Source organism: Poecilia latipinna, unplaced genomic scaffold (genome assembly GCF_001443285.1).
Source record: "Poecilia latipinna isolate Pla-1442-1.1 unplaced genomic scaffold, P_latipinna-1.0 Scaffold793, whole genome shotgun sequence".
Taxonomy (NCBI): Eukaryota; Metazoa; Chordata; class Actinopteri; order Cyprinodontiformes; family Poeciliidae; genus Poecilia; species Poecilia latipinna.
The window spans coordinates 156,106-171,575 of NW_015113409.1; the positions used below are offsets into that span (position 1 = coordinate 156,106).

The 15,470-nt window shown below is 41.9% G+C and overlaps 1 protein-coding gene across 1 annotated transcript in view; it reads left to right on the forward strand.

Annotated features, from left to right (window-relative positions):
- The window catches only part of araf (A-Raf proto-oncogene, serine/threonine kinase), a 24,427-nt gene extending 9,001 nt beyond the window's left edge, over positions 1 to 15,426 (forward strand). The window contains exons 3-16 of the mRNA XM_015046808.1: positions 5,138 to 5,241; positions 7,198 to 7,300; positions 7,385 to 7,539; positions 7,911 to 8,006; positions 8,106 to 8,244; positions 8,337 to 8,361; positions 8,445 to 8,575; positions 8,660 to 8,862; positions 9,607 to 9,783; positions 10,072 to 10,118; positions 10,544 to 10,662; positions 11,422 to 11,553; positions 12,490 to 12,624; positions 13,855 to 15,426. Of these exons, the coding sequence (XP_014902294.1) occupies positions 5,138 to 5,241; positions 7,198 to 7,300; positions 7,385 to 7,539; positions 7,911 to 8,006; positions 8,106 to 8,244; positions 8,337 to 8,361; positions 8,445 to 8,575; positions 8,660 to 8,862; positions 9,607 to 9,783; positions 10,072 to 10,118; positions 10,544 to 10,662; positions 11,422 to 11,553; positions 12,490 to 12,624; positions 13,855 to 13,995 (1,707 nt within the window). The 3' untranslated portion in view covers positions 13,996 to 15,426. The remainder of the gene's footprint in view (positions 1 to 5,137; positions 5,242 to 7,197; positions 7,301 to 7,384; positions 7,540 to 7,910; positions 8,007 to 8,105; positions 8,245 to 8,336; positions 8,362 to 8,444; positions 8,576 to 8,659; positions 8,863 to 9,606; positions 9,784 to 10,071; positions 10,119 to 10,543; positions 10,663 to 11,421; positions 11,554 to 12,489; positions 12,625 to 13,854) is intronic.
- Positions 15,427 to 15,470: the final 44 nt, after the last annotated feature.

Sequence of the window (15,470 nt, forward strand, 5' to 3'; positions counted from 1 at the left end):
TCTTTGGTTATTTTCACCCAAAAGCCTAAGTTGAGCCAAAACATTTTTTTTTTTTTTTTTTTTTTTTTTGCCCTTATACAACCTCTACTTGAACTTTACACGACAGTCCATACAACACAGATCAGATTTTTACACTTGGTCACTTGAATATGTGGTCCTAAATCAGTTACACATCTCAGGGTTTCTCCCAGAAAACATTCTAAGACAGGCGGTAGGAGCTCCAAAGCTGACCACCAGGGGGCTGCTGTGTTATTAAGTAATCAGTCAGTGGATCAGCAAACACCATGTAATGTTGGTCTCAATTAGAGACGACCCAAAGCATAAGTGAACCAAGCAGCTGCTTAAGGGCCGTCAGGGGCCCTTTAAATCTTAACATTTTAACACAGATTGTAAATCTAGAATTTTAACATTTATTTATTGAGAATGACAATGTGTTAAATTTAATTTACATGCACACATTATTTTTGTTCATAATAATACATCATTCACTATACACTCAATGCGCATTTCTAAAAGCATGACTATTTGCTGTTCATATTGAGTTTGCACTAGCAGAGCAAGCACTGGCTTTTAAAACTAATGGGTTCTCACAAGGAGTTAATATAAATGCCAATACAGGTGAATCTGCTCTGCTAGAAGATATTCCAAGTCGTTCATTTTGAGTGAGAGGTGGTGTGCGTGATCAGTACCAAGGTAAACTTCAGCGATACAACCACGACAGAGCATGAGACGTCCAACACACAGAGGCACCAACAGTTTGATTTGTGCAGCCCTGGCTTCACGTCCAGTGCAATGCATCAACTATAACCCATCTTTCTGGAACGACTGCAGTCCACCAGTGAACTGCGGAATAGAATGCTGCAGAAACAAATGCAGTCCAGAATTACTGGTGCATAAAAAAGCAACAAGTAATCCTTAGTCTGGCAGGAATCAATAAAGCCTGGCAGCCCGCCAGGCTTATAACACACTGGGGGAAACCCTGGTATCTGATCTCTGTCTGTACGGCCAGGTTCCAGCTTTCCGACCTGTACGTCATTGATACTCGACAGCTTTAAAATCGCAAGATACGCTCCAGCATCACCATCCATGGTTACTTCCGCAAAGAATGAATATGATCACTGTGATGTTACTGCATCCTCTGCTGTCTGAAATGTTTGAGGTTCATTCAGGACATCACATTCAAATCGCACATATTTGGAAACGTGAACGGTGACACAAAAAAAGTCAAATTTCACAAAAAGTTGGAATTGAGCATTAAGGCCTGCAGTGTGAACACAGCCTTATACAAACATTAGTTTACTGCAACATAAAATCCCAAAGTCCTGTAGTTGGGATGAAGTTGTTAGTGGTTTTAAGCATTACTACAGTAATGATTTAATGAGTGCTACTAGCGTAGCACTAGAGTTAGTGGAGTATTAAACTATTCTTAAACTACAGTGATTGATTTCTTTAAATATTCAGAGATAGTGATCACAGTCTGACATCATAGCAGAGACATGTGAACTATCAGAGTCCACCAAGTGTTAAATGTGACTGGAGTTTGGACTCGACAGCTTCACCAGGAAGGTTTTCTGAAGGTGTTTTGTCTTTACTACATGCCAAAACTATGGAGCTACCAGCTCTGATTACTCTCTATAGACCAACCAGAGTAATAAAACGATGGTCCAGGCCTCCATTTATTATGCCAATAAAGTAAGCCTACACAGTAAAGCTTTATCCAGGTATAAAGCCCTCTGAACTTCAAATGTCATAAAGCTCATTAAAACTGCTTGCATGGTCCTGATTGCTGACAAGTTTTCTTTAGAACGCTGGCTGCAGTCATTTCTCCCTGGCAGACGGCATGCTGTGTGTTGGTTCAGAGATGCTACTTATACATGTCATGGGCAAATATTAGTGATTGGGTCAAATTTAAAACTTCAACAGAGTCCATGCCTCCAGGAAGCAATCGTTTAGCGAGAGCCCAGACTGTCAGGATGAATAATAGTAATAGCAGTATAGTAGGACAAGAGGCTGGTTTTTTACCCGACTAATAATATCTATGCCATGAGCTTAAACTCACAACTCTAGTGCATTTGCACACACTAATCATAATTTAAAGCCTTCATATAGTTGTATATTATCAAATGGCAGAAGGGGGCTTTCTCTGTTTCTCTTTCTTGCTCTCCTTATTTTTTAGTCTCTCTTTCTGTTTCTCTCTCTTTCTTTTTCTTTTGGATTGAAATCATACTGTTGTCTTTGCCCCTTTACAAGCTGAGTGTGTTCAAACAGTTTTTATACAAGTGGTTTTTGGGAAAGCTTCACAATGCCATCAGTTTTACTATGGGTGTTGGAGGAGGATTTACTAGCATGGCAGGGCTTCTTTCCCCCAGAAAACTTGCTAAGCCCAGTGTGAGGGGGAATAGGGCGGTTATCCAGCGGCCCACCGTGTTTGGGTTAAAAATGTTTGAAGTTGACAGGAAATTTTTAAATATGGCTTGCTGCTTATGTATTCTTCAAAATCTGTATTAACCTAAACACCAACTGTAAAGTTTTGGAAAAGTCAAACATAACAGAAATGCAATTAAAATAAATATGATAAATACTGTTTATTAACTGGATTCGGCAGAACATATGGATTTTTAAACAACACTCTATGCAGCTCATTGAGGTGACATTCTGACAGCTCAGAAGAGAAGAGAACAGTGAACTCATGCTATTTCATTTCAAATCCAACTTGCTGTTAATATTGATGTTCAGTGATTTTGAGGTTTTTTGGTCTTATATCTGTCAGATCAATATGAAAATTGACTGGTGTGTTGAACAGGGTGCTCTTATTTTCATTGTTTCCTGGTCTCCAGGAGCTGCTCTTCTGCTCCTGATGACAGTGGTGCTTTCATCTGTCCCAGCTCCTGGTTGGTGCTGAAATGGCACCAGTTAATCGGTGCCAGACCCAGTTGACTGCATAAATACTGGGTCCTTCTGCTACAGCTTTAGAAACAGTCTGGATTCTTTACAAAATCTAAGATCTACGCAGCCTTTAAATAAAGAAACTTTCCTAAGGAACAGGAACTTTTGTGACAAGAAGAGTGAACTTAATTTCCCCTGATTACGACGAGATTCTTTTAAAATCAAATGAAAAATAATGACAGTTCTGTTAGAGCACCAGGTACCAAAGCTCACAGTAACGAACATGTTGGTGGCCAAGAATATCTTCTAATACCACTTTTACTGTTTTCACATTGATTACCACTAATGATTGGGAATAAAATTTGAATTTCATATTACCAATTCCTACTTTAACCTCTCTGTTACCTGTTGTGTTTTAATCTCTGAGTCCAGACTGAAACACAAATCTTCCTACAAACACAGGCCGTGTTGTTGTTTTTGACCTGCGGATGGAAGTCATCTTGGTTTCTGGAAGCAGTTGGACAGAGATGACTCTGAATGTTTTATTCCTGTTCTTCCTGATTTTCTGGATTGTTGTCAGTGATAACATTATGTGGAAAGTAGAAACGAGTTATTAGCTTCTCATGTGGGCTTCAGAATAGAGCTAATGGGTTCACGGTACGCCCCGGGACTGGTGTTTATTTTCTGGATCTCTGTCATTCAACAAGACACTGACCTCAAGCCCACCACCTCGGCCGTGACACAGCCAAAGGCTTTACGAGTGGTGCACGGTTGTTTGGGAGAACAGTGATTATTTTTAGCTTATTGTGTAGAGAACTTTATTAGCTTTAGGTTTATACTAAAACTCTATTTTCAGCAAACTGTGTTGCATTGAGTGAAGAGTTTGTGCAGCAGTAAGCATACGTTAGGTGTAAGGCCAGGATCACAGCAAAGAAACTCCTTCCGTTTAAAACAATCATCAAGGAAAGACTAAAAATTTTCAAATCATGCATGAACAGGCAGGAGGAAACCGCTCTAAGATTATTTTATCAAATAAATCTTCTTCCTGGTTCTTTTGGACGCATGGGATGATTTTTTTTCACTTGTCTTAAGAAGAAAAGGTGATCCCCCCCATGAGTCATGTGTTGTACCAACAAAATGGCATCCGTCTGCAGGTTGCTTCCCTCTAGGAGAGAGACTGGACTAAGGACAGACTTTAAAATTTTATTACAATATTTTGTGGTACTATTATCATAACAATATCAGTGATGAGAAAAACTATTAATTACTTTTTTAGGTAACTGTATGGCTGTGGCTGTGTGATACGTCAATCATAGCCCCACAATCACAAATACTGCTCTTGAAAGTCGTTTCCATTTTAATACTGTCCTTTAGGAAATCGGGCACATAAAAACATTTGACTAAACATCACACAGTTACTGCATTTAATCATATTTTTAAATTTATTGATATTTATTGATACACTTTTATTGAACAAACAGTGGGGAAAAATAGTAAAATTAGTCCTGAGTATATAAATTGTTTTCAGAGATTTACACATCATTAACTGGAATATATTGAGAAAACAATAAATCAAAAGTATTATAAAAAATTTAGCATGACAAATGATAAAATAAATTCAAACCCCTATCTGGACATTTTGCCAGGAAAGTCCTCAGGATCAAACCTCATCAAAAATATCTGGTCATATTATAAAACGGGTGGATAAGCTCAATCCTAAAACTGAGATCAACTTAAAATAAAAAGTTGATCACAAGTTTACTTGTAAAGTCTGCGTGGCTGAGATGCAACAATATTGGCTATTTTTAGATATCTCAATCACAGTCCAAGTATGAAAGTCTAATCCTCCTTGTGATTAGATGTTGGTTCAGTTTTAATTTTCCCACCTTTGCTGTCTGTACAAAATAAACATCCATGCACAAACTCCCTGGTGCATCATTTAGAAATGCACACATAGTTGGGAAACATCTTGTGTGGTAATGTTGCCATGGAAGTGGAGCTTGTGGCTGTCTGACATCCCACGCTGTCATCTATAAGAGCTTTGTTGTGGTCAGAGCAGGAATGTAGCATTGTTTTGGCTTTAAAAAGAATCTGCACACTGAAGCTCCAGCTTGGAGCTTCACTCTCAACAACAGCAGGAGCTAACGCTAACTCAGTGGTCATAGTGCTGCTTTCCAGTTTGAGTCATGTTGTCAGCCGACTGAATGTCAATTTAAGCTTCTGCTGTTGACCTGAGGATTTCTGTTGGCAGGTGAACGTCCGGCAAGGACAAACCGTGTACGAGAGTCTTAATAAAGCGCTCAAAGTGAGAGGCCTGAGCCAAGACTGCTGTGCTGTGTTTCGCTTGCTTGAAGGGTAAGATGTTCCTCCTACATCAGTGACAAACATTACACTGCATTCCTCACTGTCTCCACAGAAAACCACAGCTAATCTTGTCCCAGCTACATCCACTCAGACACACATTATCACCCTAAATCCTTATTTGCATGGAGGGAAAATATTTAAAATAACAAGCTTTTTTCTTGTTTAAGCTGCAGTATGTAACTTTAATAAACAATATGTTGTTTTTTTTCTTATACATATTTTTAAAACTGTTATAATGTACTGACAGTATAACATGAGACAGATAATCTGCAAAAAAATCAAGCTTCTCTGCCTTCTCCCAATGGACCTACAGCCACTTGCAGAAACACACCAACCAATCAGAGCCAGGAAGCAGACCTTAGCACTGTCAATCATTCTCATGTACGCGCTACACACACACACTCCCCCCTTGCTCTTTGCTGCGCTACAGCTAGTTGCCCGCACTGGAGCTTGCCATGAATGCTAAAAGTTACCATAGTCCTCAATGATGGCGGCTAAACAGTTTTCATGTAACAATAAGTTGTTTCTCTACCATTAGCACACTTAGCAGCTAGTTCATGAGGTTGATTGACAGCGCTAAGACCCTCTCCCCCTGCTCTGATTGTTTGTTTCTGTAGTTCAGCAATTGGCAGTAGGACCACAGGGAGGAGACACAGGAGCTTAGTTTGTTTCACAGATTATCAGTCTTATCTTATACTGTCACGAGATGGTGACAACTTTAACAAATCCGCTGTTTTCAGCAAAAAGGTTTGTTTAAATAGTTTTCAGTCATTCAGCTAACAGGCTGAAGTCCATTTGCCCATAGCTTACCAAGCACCGCAGCAGATCAATGAGAAGTTGAACAGTTGCGAAAGTCTTTAAAACACAGCAGTAACTGACAGATTAGTAAACCAACACCAGCCTAAAGTAATCTTTGCATTAGTTATATTCTGAACTTGTGGAGAACATGTTACACGTTACAATCAGGCAAAGGTTTGCTGCAGCAACTAAAGACTGTTGCTGCAGCTTCAGTCTAAGGCAGCGGACGCTACCCAGCTTCAGTCTTTCCAGTGAAAGACACGGAGGATCCACATCTTTCTCTTTCGACTCAAACACTAAGTTCACCTGATGAGATCATGAACTGATTCATCAAACGAACAGCTGAACGATTCCTTGCACCGCAACTGATTCAAGGACAAGTGTTTGAAGAGTAAACAGAGAAACTAGTTGGTGCCAGGTTGATGTTTGCAAGCCACCAAGTTGGACAATGATCAGCTGGCAGATGCGTCCCTCTCCTATGTTTGGCTCTTGGCAACACATATCCACAGTTCACACTGCAGTCTTGTCCAGATTGGACTAAAACGGTGTTCCTCCATCCTGGCCCTCAGGACCCACTGTCCTGCATCTTTTAGATCCGCCTCTGCTTCAGCACATGTGATTCAAATGATGACTGTGGCTGAATGTCAGCAGGTGCTGCACAGTTCTGTTATGTACCCATTCATCAGGCTGCCCCCGCATCCTTAAAATGACTTAAATTTGTAAATGTAAGTTGGCCTTAAATATGATAATCACAGGTCTTACATTTTGTCGTGACAGAGTTATTTAATCTCATATATTCTTGAATGTAGTCTTTTTTTCTTTCCTCTCGCCATTTCTGTCAGGCAAAGGTTTGAATCATGTGCAAACTTCTTCATTGCTGTACGATGTTCGTTTTTGCCACTGCCTCAGTTATGTTGCCAAAGGCTATATGCATTCTGTACAAGAAAACTGAAGTTTGGATTAAGGCTGTAGAGATCCATATGCAGTGTGATAAATGCAAAGATGCTGCCAAGGACCTCAAACAGACAGCAGAAATTTCACAGTTATGCTTGATTATAATATAGCAGGATGCCCCATCTGTACCCTATATTTATAGTTCTTTTTCTCAAAGCTGTCTGCTGTTCAACATGTTTTTGTTCCTGTTCATAGTCGTAAGAGACTGACGGACTGGGACACAGACATCACCCCTCTGGTCGGAGAGGAGCTGCTAGTTGAAGTCCTGGATGACATTCCTCTTACCATGCATAACTTTGTACGTACCTGGTCAGAATCGCAACATTTCCTCTTTCTGCTGTTCTTTCAGAAGCGAATATCTTGGATGTGTTTGTTTTCATAGGTACGGAAAACCTTTTTCAAACTGGCTTACTGTGATTTTTGCCACAAGTTTCTTTTTAATGGCTTCAGATGTCAGACATGTGGCTACAAGTTTCACCAACACTGCAGCAGCAAAGTCCCCACTGTGTGCGTCGACATGGATACAGTGAGCAAACGGTGAGTTTTACTTACTGGCTAGTCATCATCAAGTCTTCAAATTTGCTTAAAGTTAAAATTTACCAGATATTTATCTTTTTTCCTGCTGGATTTTGAGGGTTTTATTGAGACTTTTGACTGCACTTCTCTTCTTTTCATGAGGTCACTCTCCAGATGTTTGTATGCATATAGTTTTCATGCAAATGCTCAGTAATCTTAAATGGAAGTTAGTTTTATTCTAAGAAAGAGTCTGACACTTGAACAAATCCCAAGTGTCAGGGTCAGCTGTCTGACTCCCCATGTACAATTACTACTAATCTGTTGCTGTTGACCCGTCTATGGGCACAAACTTGTTGCAAATTGTGTTTTTGTTCTCTGATTGTTTTGTGCAGGTGTGACAGCAATTCCTGCACAGATTATCCTCAGATATTGTTGCCTGAGAATTCTCCATCGCAGAGCAACCTCGCCTTAACCCCAGAGCCTGCTGGGTAAGCTCTGAACCAAACCAGATGGATTGAAATCAAAAGCTTCTGATGTGTGAAACTGACTAACACAGTTTGTGTTTGTGTTTTCCGGAACGGTTCCAGATCAGGCCTGCTGTCCCCGACCTTTAACTTTCCAACAACAGGTGGAGATGGCCAGTCTCTACAGAGACATCGCTCCACCTCCACCCCCAACGTCCACATGGTCAGCACAGTGGACATTACTACCGTCATCGTCTTAGAGGTCAGCTTTGTTTGGACAGTCCTGCTGTACATTAAAACAATGTGTGTCCTGAACTGACCAACATCTAATGTTTCTTTATCCAATGTTTTTAGGAAACACTGAAATACAACACGATAGGTAAGCCTCCTCCCAACAGCTGCTCTGGTTTCATTTCCAATCCGGGTTCGTTTCATCCTTATTGGTGTTATGTGTCCCCACAGGCCCAGAGCCTTCGCCCAAACCCCCCACCAGCCCACCCTCCTCTTTGGGCTCCCCCGGAAGGAGGCTGCAGAAGTCCCCCTTAGAGCACAAGGAACGCAAATCCTCCTCCTCCGACGACAAGAAGAAAGTGGTATGTTGTCTCCAGCCTGGTCCATGGTTGTCCTCTGAAGGGGGGGTGAAGTAGAGAGTAAAGGGCTGTTTTGTGTTGCTTCAGCATCGCGGAGGCTACAGAGACTCTAGTTACTACTGGGAGGTCCCCTATCGAGAAGTCACTCTGCAGAAGAGAATAGGCACGGGTTCCTTCGGGACAGTCTTCAAGGGCAAGTGGCACGGAGACGTGGCCATCAAGATCCTCAAGGTTAAAGAGCCAACGCCTGAGCAGCTGCAGGCCTTCAAGAATGAAATGCAGGTCTTACGGTAAGCAGCCATGTGGTTCATACTCAACATTCAGTACTACTAATGCATCCTGTTGATTTATGCTCTTTGGGGGTAGGCGATAAATTCATTTGATTGATTAATCATGTTTTTGAAGATTTCATTTTTGAAAGTCTGGATTTTTTTATAAGACTTTATTTGAGGGGATGTGCATAAAACAGACACACTATCATAAATATGACAGAACACCTGTCATGAACATGAAGGACGCTTCATGAATGTTTACTACTGTTGTCATGAAGTGTCATTTGGTAAATAATGACAGCCTTAATGCATAGTTGACACTTTTAATGGACTTTAAATGCAAGTTTTAATGGAATTTTGCATTAAAAGTGTCATTATTTAACAAATAATGCAAAGTTATTCGGTAAATAATGACGTTTTATCATAATATGGAACAAATGTTCTCATATGGCCCTAATATTCCAACTCACAGAAAGGACATTTGAAATAGAAGTCCTTTTTGGAAATATTTTTTGTCATATGTAAGAAAATTTTATGCAAAGAAAGTGAGAAAAAAAAAGTATTAAAATAGGATCAGGTACGAGAAAAATTTAAGCCGTATGGCCCAGTCCTGCTACTATTAGAATGGTCTTTGGTTGATCAGAGATGGTGAAGCAGTAAATCTGACTCTGATGTCCTCATTATGAACTGATTCTTAGGGATCCACTGACATCCAGCGAATGAGATGGAGTTTCTAACATGCTTACTATTTGTGCTCTGCAGGAAAACCCGCCATGTCAATATCCTGCTCTTCATGGGCTTCATGACTAAGCCCAACTTTGCCATCATCACCCAGTGGTGTGAGGGCAGCAGTCTTTACCGCCATCTGCACGTCACAGAAACCAAGTTTGACACGATGCGTCGCATTGATGTGGCCAGACAGACGGCGCAGGGCATGGAGTAAGACGTTCAGATGACTTTCCACCAACACGTTTTAATGGGGGGAAGTCTGACTGTGAGAGGCATCCAGTGTGTCTTCCTCAACAGATGATCAGCTTTATTTTTACATCAAATTGTTAAGTTTAATAAAATAATTGAACTTATTATACAGTTTTTTTGAACAGATAAAGAGCAACTAGGAAACAGAAAGTTGAATTTCCTTGAAGGTTGTTTGACTCCGGTCAGTGGAGTGGATCCTTGTGAAGATTTGTGGATTTTATTTCATTCTGCTCTTCGTCTCTTCCATAGTTACCTTCATGCAAAGAACATCATTCATCGAGACCTGAAGTCAAACAGTATCCTTGCTTTGCCAGTGTTACCCTTTAATAAATGCATGTTTATGTTTCTCAGTTTAGCTCAGAGTTCAGCAACTTCTAAAGGTTCAAACAGGATTAAAGTAATTTGTTTGTAAGTGATACAAAAAAAGAATAGTCATTGTTCAACCATACTTTGTGTATTTGACCTCCACATATTTCATTTGACATTAAACTAATGTATGGAATTGAAGGTGAAATTTTCTTCATTCTTGTTAGGTGCTGACTAATTTGACATTTGAAGTTTTGAGCTTCAACAAATTTTCCCTTGGTGGTTAGTTTCCCCTGCGACCCTCCCCCCGCCCCCACTGCCTTTTACTGCTTTAAATAGCTGCCTGGTTTTTGTGGTATGTGATACAAAGAGCCTCTGCACCACAAACTGGGCCGTTTCTCAGCTCTGCTGCCAGATATTTTCCTCCACGAGGGCTGGACCGTAAAGATCGGTGACTTTGGCTTGGCCACGGTGAAGTATCGATGGAGCGGCTCCCAGCAAGTAGAGCAGCCCAGCGGCTCCATCCTCTGGATGGTAAGCTCTTCATAAGCATGTTCCATAACTAACGCATCTGCTTCATATTTAAAGGAGAATCACACTGGCTCCTTTTCGGCCAGTTTTCTGGATAAATTGAAAGTTTTTATTATTTTAAAATAAAGCAATTTTCAGCACTGTCTCTTTGTTCATCAGAGAAAATCTCCTAAAGCAGTAAAATCTTCCTGGTTATCAGACGCAATGGTAACAAACTGCGACCTGTCGGAGTTGCATCACACTTCCTTTAGTAGAGTTCAAAGGTCAGAAGAGTCAGTGCTTTAAATATCTGTTGTTTCTATCTCAATATTTAATATTCAACTTCCAGAAGTGTTAAACCGTGAATTCATCTGGTAACTACCCAGGAGCCTAAAGACGCCTTTCTGTGATTCATTCATTATTACTGTTTGGACCAGAGGTGATGTCACACTGTGTGTAGAGGTGATGAGTGTCTTAACCAGGATTTCAGTTTTAATACAAAAGGAAACATAATTGACATTTTAAACTGTTAACTGTGGGTAGCATCAATTATCACCACTATCTAAACATCACTGATTAGAAAAACATCTGTTTCACTTCAAAGTACTGGTGCTTCACCATGACAACCAGTTATTAACAGAATATAATGCAGCTTAAATGGCGCTGCAGATTTATGTCCACATCTACACTGATCCTCTGCTGGATCCTCAAGATGGCCGCAGCATTACAAACAAAGTCTGATGCTAACGTGCTGCTGCTGCGTTTTCTCCCACTGCTCTCCAGGCTCCCGAGGTGATCCGGATGCAGGACAGCAACCCGTACACCTTCCAGTCTGACGTGTACGGTTATGGAGTGGTGCTGTTTGAGCTGATGTCAGGAACGCTTCCTTACTCCAATATCAACAACAGAGACCAGGTTTGGTGCCGACACTTCACTAACCCAGATCTGTCCAGCTGCCGGTGTCCTTTATGTTCTAGCTGTCCCTGGTTCTGCAGAGTTCTGTTCACAAGTCGTGATTTGACTCGGTTGTTCTGAACCAGGAAGTATCTAAAACATGGAGGATTCTGGGCAGTGTGCCTACCTCAACACCTCACAGATCAGGTCGGCCTGATGTTCATCAGTGGTTGACTACTCCTTTGCTTGATGAGAGCAATGCTAAACATCACAGCAGAGGTCAGATGCAGGTGCTTTTTGCCCCTCACTGCTCACTGTACAATGCCACATCAGAGTAGTCATCTGCTAAAAAAAACACTTTTAAAGTTTAATTCTAATATTTGGAATATATTGGAGGAGTGAGAAATATAATCTTAAAGTAACAAATTTGCTTTATTATTTTAAAGCAAAGTGGTGCTCAGAATTATTGTCTGTCTCTTGTGAAAGACATTTCCTTTTACAAGAGGAGCATTACAACTTTCACTATGTTGCTCTACTTGATACTTATAAACTTGTAGAAACTGCTGTGGGTTTTACTCAAATGTAATAGAGTATGGTACAAGAAGGACGGAGACAATACAGGATTACATGCTCAGTCTGCTTCTACAGAAACAGAGAAAAAAAAAACAGAACTGAGAAACCATAGTGGCAAAGTACGCATATATAATTAGATCATCACTGAAAAGTACATGGTCTGAGTTCCTACATGATGTGTTTAGTTATATTTTCTATTCTAAGAGTCTAATTGTTGCTTATACAGCATTTCATTATCTTCTCAGTCATACCAGTTCAGGTCAGTCCTCTGCTGCTCTTCAGTATGACACAGTGAACCTCAAACTCTGCAGCCTCTTGGTCAGTCTTTCAGCTCATGTGGCACAGGCTGATGTATGTTGTTTTTTTCTTTTCCTTGTGCTTCAGATACTGTTCATGGTGGGCCGTGGTTACTTGTCTCCAGACCTCGGTAAACTGTGCAGCACCTCACCCAAGTCCATGAAGAGGCTCATCATCGACTGCCTGAAGTTCAAACGGGAGGAGAGGCCCCTTTTTCCACAGGTGGGTCAGAGGGATGGATGCTTGCTGCTGAAATGAGTACCAGCATATCATCCTGCAAATTCTTCACTTTGATCATTTCAGTGTATCTAATGAAAATATTACAGTGTGACTATTAGTGAAAGGACATAAGGGATAGACCTCATAGACTCCCTTCAAACTTACAATACTTGAAGTGTTTTGACTGAATCTTTTTCTCTTTTAGAAAATTAGTCATGATTCATGAATAATTAGAGATTCATTTATCAGTAAATTATAATGCAAATGTTGCAGCATCTGGAGATGGATGCAGCGTGAACATAAAGCCTGCACCTTCATCTGCATGTCTTTATGTGAAAACCAATATGTTGGAGCTCTTTTTTAATTACATTTTCTTATCACTTTTGCCCAACCCTAACAGAGGGTATGAAGCAAGGGTGTCCAAAGTATGGCCTGGGAACCATTTGTGGCCTGGGGACTGATTTTGTGAGGCCTTCAGTTGGAACGAGTTCAGATTGACCTTCCAGCAGGTCAACTGTAAACCTTCAGCCAGAGCTACACCAGCTGTCTGTGCATCCTTAAAAAGTCCTAAATGCCTGTATTTAAAATTAAGTCCTTAAAAAGTCTTAAAATTATTATTTTTAAATGTAGGTTGCCTTTAATATGTTAATGACAGGGCAGTAATTTTGTTGTGATAGTACTATTTAACCTCATGTATTCTAGTTAGTGTATTTTCCTTGTTTTTGTTCTGGTGGGACGTTCCATCGGGCAACAGTTTGAGTCCCGTGCAGACATCTTTGTTGCTACTGCTAGCTAGCTGCTAGTGTAGACTTGCTAGCCAGCTTTTTGCATCTATCTGCAGTTGACTGGACAACGTAAGTTTTCACCACTAGCTCATATGATGCTACATGCATTCTGTGTATAAAAAACTTAGCACTTCGGATTTGAGGCTGCTGCCATATTTGGTATGAGAAACACAAAGCTGCTGGCCTGGGGAAAAATTTTATTTAAACAAGGATGTTACTGTGGATGGAAATACATCTGAGAAAGATGAGAAAAGGTTTTAGAAAGTTTTAGATTTGAGTTGGTGAAACCTGCAGATGCTGTGGCTCATTTCAACACATCAACAGTCCAGGTCCAGGGTGACTCCAGTTCTACTGAGGACCAGAGTCCTTCAGAACTCACTACTTCTATAGAAACCTGCTTCCTTAGCATCATTGAACCGTTTCTCTACATGTGGTTGTGTCCCTCCAGATCTTGGTAGCCATTGAGCAAGTGCAGGAACTAATGCCAAAAATTGAGCGAAGTCGCTCGGAGCCATCGCTTCACCGGGCCGTCCAAGCCGAGGACCTGAACCCGCTCCTGTTCCACACCACCAGGCTGATGCCCCTCTAGGCCTCCTCTGGCCTCAGCTGAAACGCAGCAGCGTTCCTGTGCCTGAGAGAACACAGCTGGCTCTAAAGACAGAACACACCCACCCCACCCCCACCCGGCACCCCACAGCTCAGGAGCCGCACCGCTCAGTACCAAACTCTACAAGCAACCACAACACTGCTTAGTGTGATGGCGAACCTTACCATACCAGACAGAGGCCTGATGCTGAACAATAGGATAACCCAGAGACACCTGCCTGCGACTCAGAGGGAGGGGCTTCTGATGCAGGGATGCTGCTCCTCATTTCCCTTAGTCAGACCAGAGGAAGCTAGAAGTCAGGTTAACAACCCAGAGCTGCTGATGTTCTGACACTTCCTCACTTTATGACCAACCACCCAGCTCAGTGGGGGGTGGAGGTCTGAAGGGTGAAAGCAGGAACTCTTTTCTTAGAGGATGATAAATGTAGTCTTAATAGGAACCTTCTGTATGTACTATTTTGATCAATATTTGAACACAATCACCAAACCAGCCAGTCTCAGGGCGGGGGAGGAAGCACTGAGGAGGTTCAGGTGACCTGGAGCTGACCTCCAGGTTTGTAGGACGGTGTCCTGCAGAGCTCAGCAGCTCACTGACCAGGGCTCAGCCAAATGGGCCCCAGCAGCCTCCTCCCACCCTACTGGTGAAGGACAAGCTGGTAGTCCTGAACCACACCAGATCAGGTTTTAAATAGCAGGCCCCATGAGCTTGAAATGCGTGGTCAGGGTTCTGGCTGGGAGTGGAGCCGTGGTCAGACCAGGGAAGGTTGTGACCGCTGCATGCTGAGGCACAGGAGGTCTGCTCATACCTGACTTCTCTCTGGTAGCTGGAGGGGTGAAGAGACGGTTGTTGTGCTTGTTTGTTTGGGTTGTGTGAGCTTCCTGCACCTTCAGACAGACGCAGCCAAGCTCTCCAACAGGTTCACAGTCAGGGTTTCACTCTGAACTCAGGCGGCTCCTTGGTGTTTCCTAAACTTAGGGTGAAAGTTTTGGAACCTCCATGAGTAATGACACGGTCTTTCCTCGGTATCCAGACAACATTTTGGTCTTCTCGGGCTGCTCGGGCCGCTCTGTTGACCCTGATGGTTCACCAGGGCTCAGAACGTTGTACTAAATCAGAGCAGCTGATGAGATTTGTGCAATTGTTTCTGTTTTGGATTGGAAACCTTAATAGTTAAGAAAATTGAATCTTCGGCTAATATTTCTGTCTGCTGATGCCAGAACCAAACATAAGCCATAGTTGTTCCCTGCTTCAGCCTGTTGTTGGCGCAGGCAGCCAGCAGCGTACTGGCTGCGTCATCATCAGGGTGCGTTCAGGTTCAGTCAGTAGCTGTTCTGCCTTCGCCTCACTGCTCCTCTTCCTGCTGGCTCAGCTCACACCTCTCTAACTGCTGACTAGAGCTCGGTGCCTTGGGGTTTGATCTGCACCATGATCCATGATGCTGCTGCTGCTGATGATGA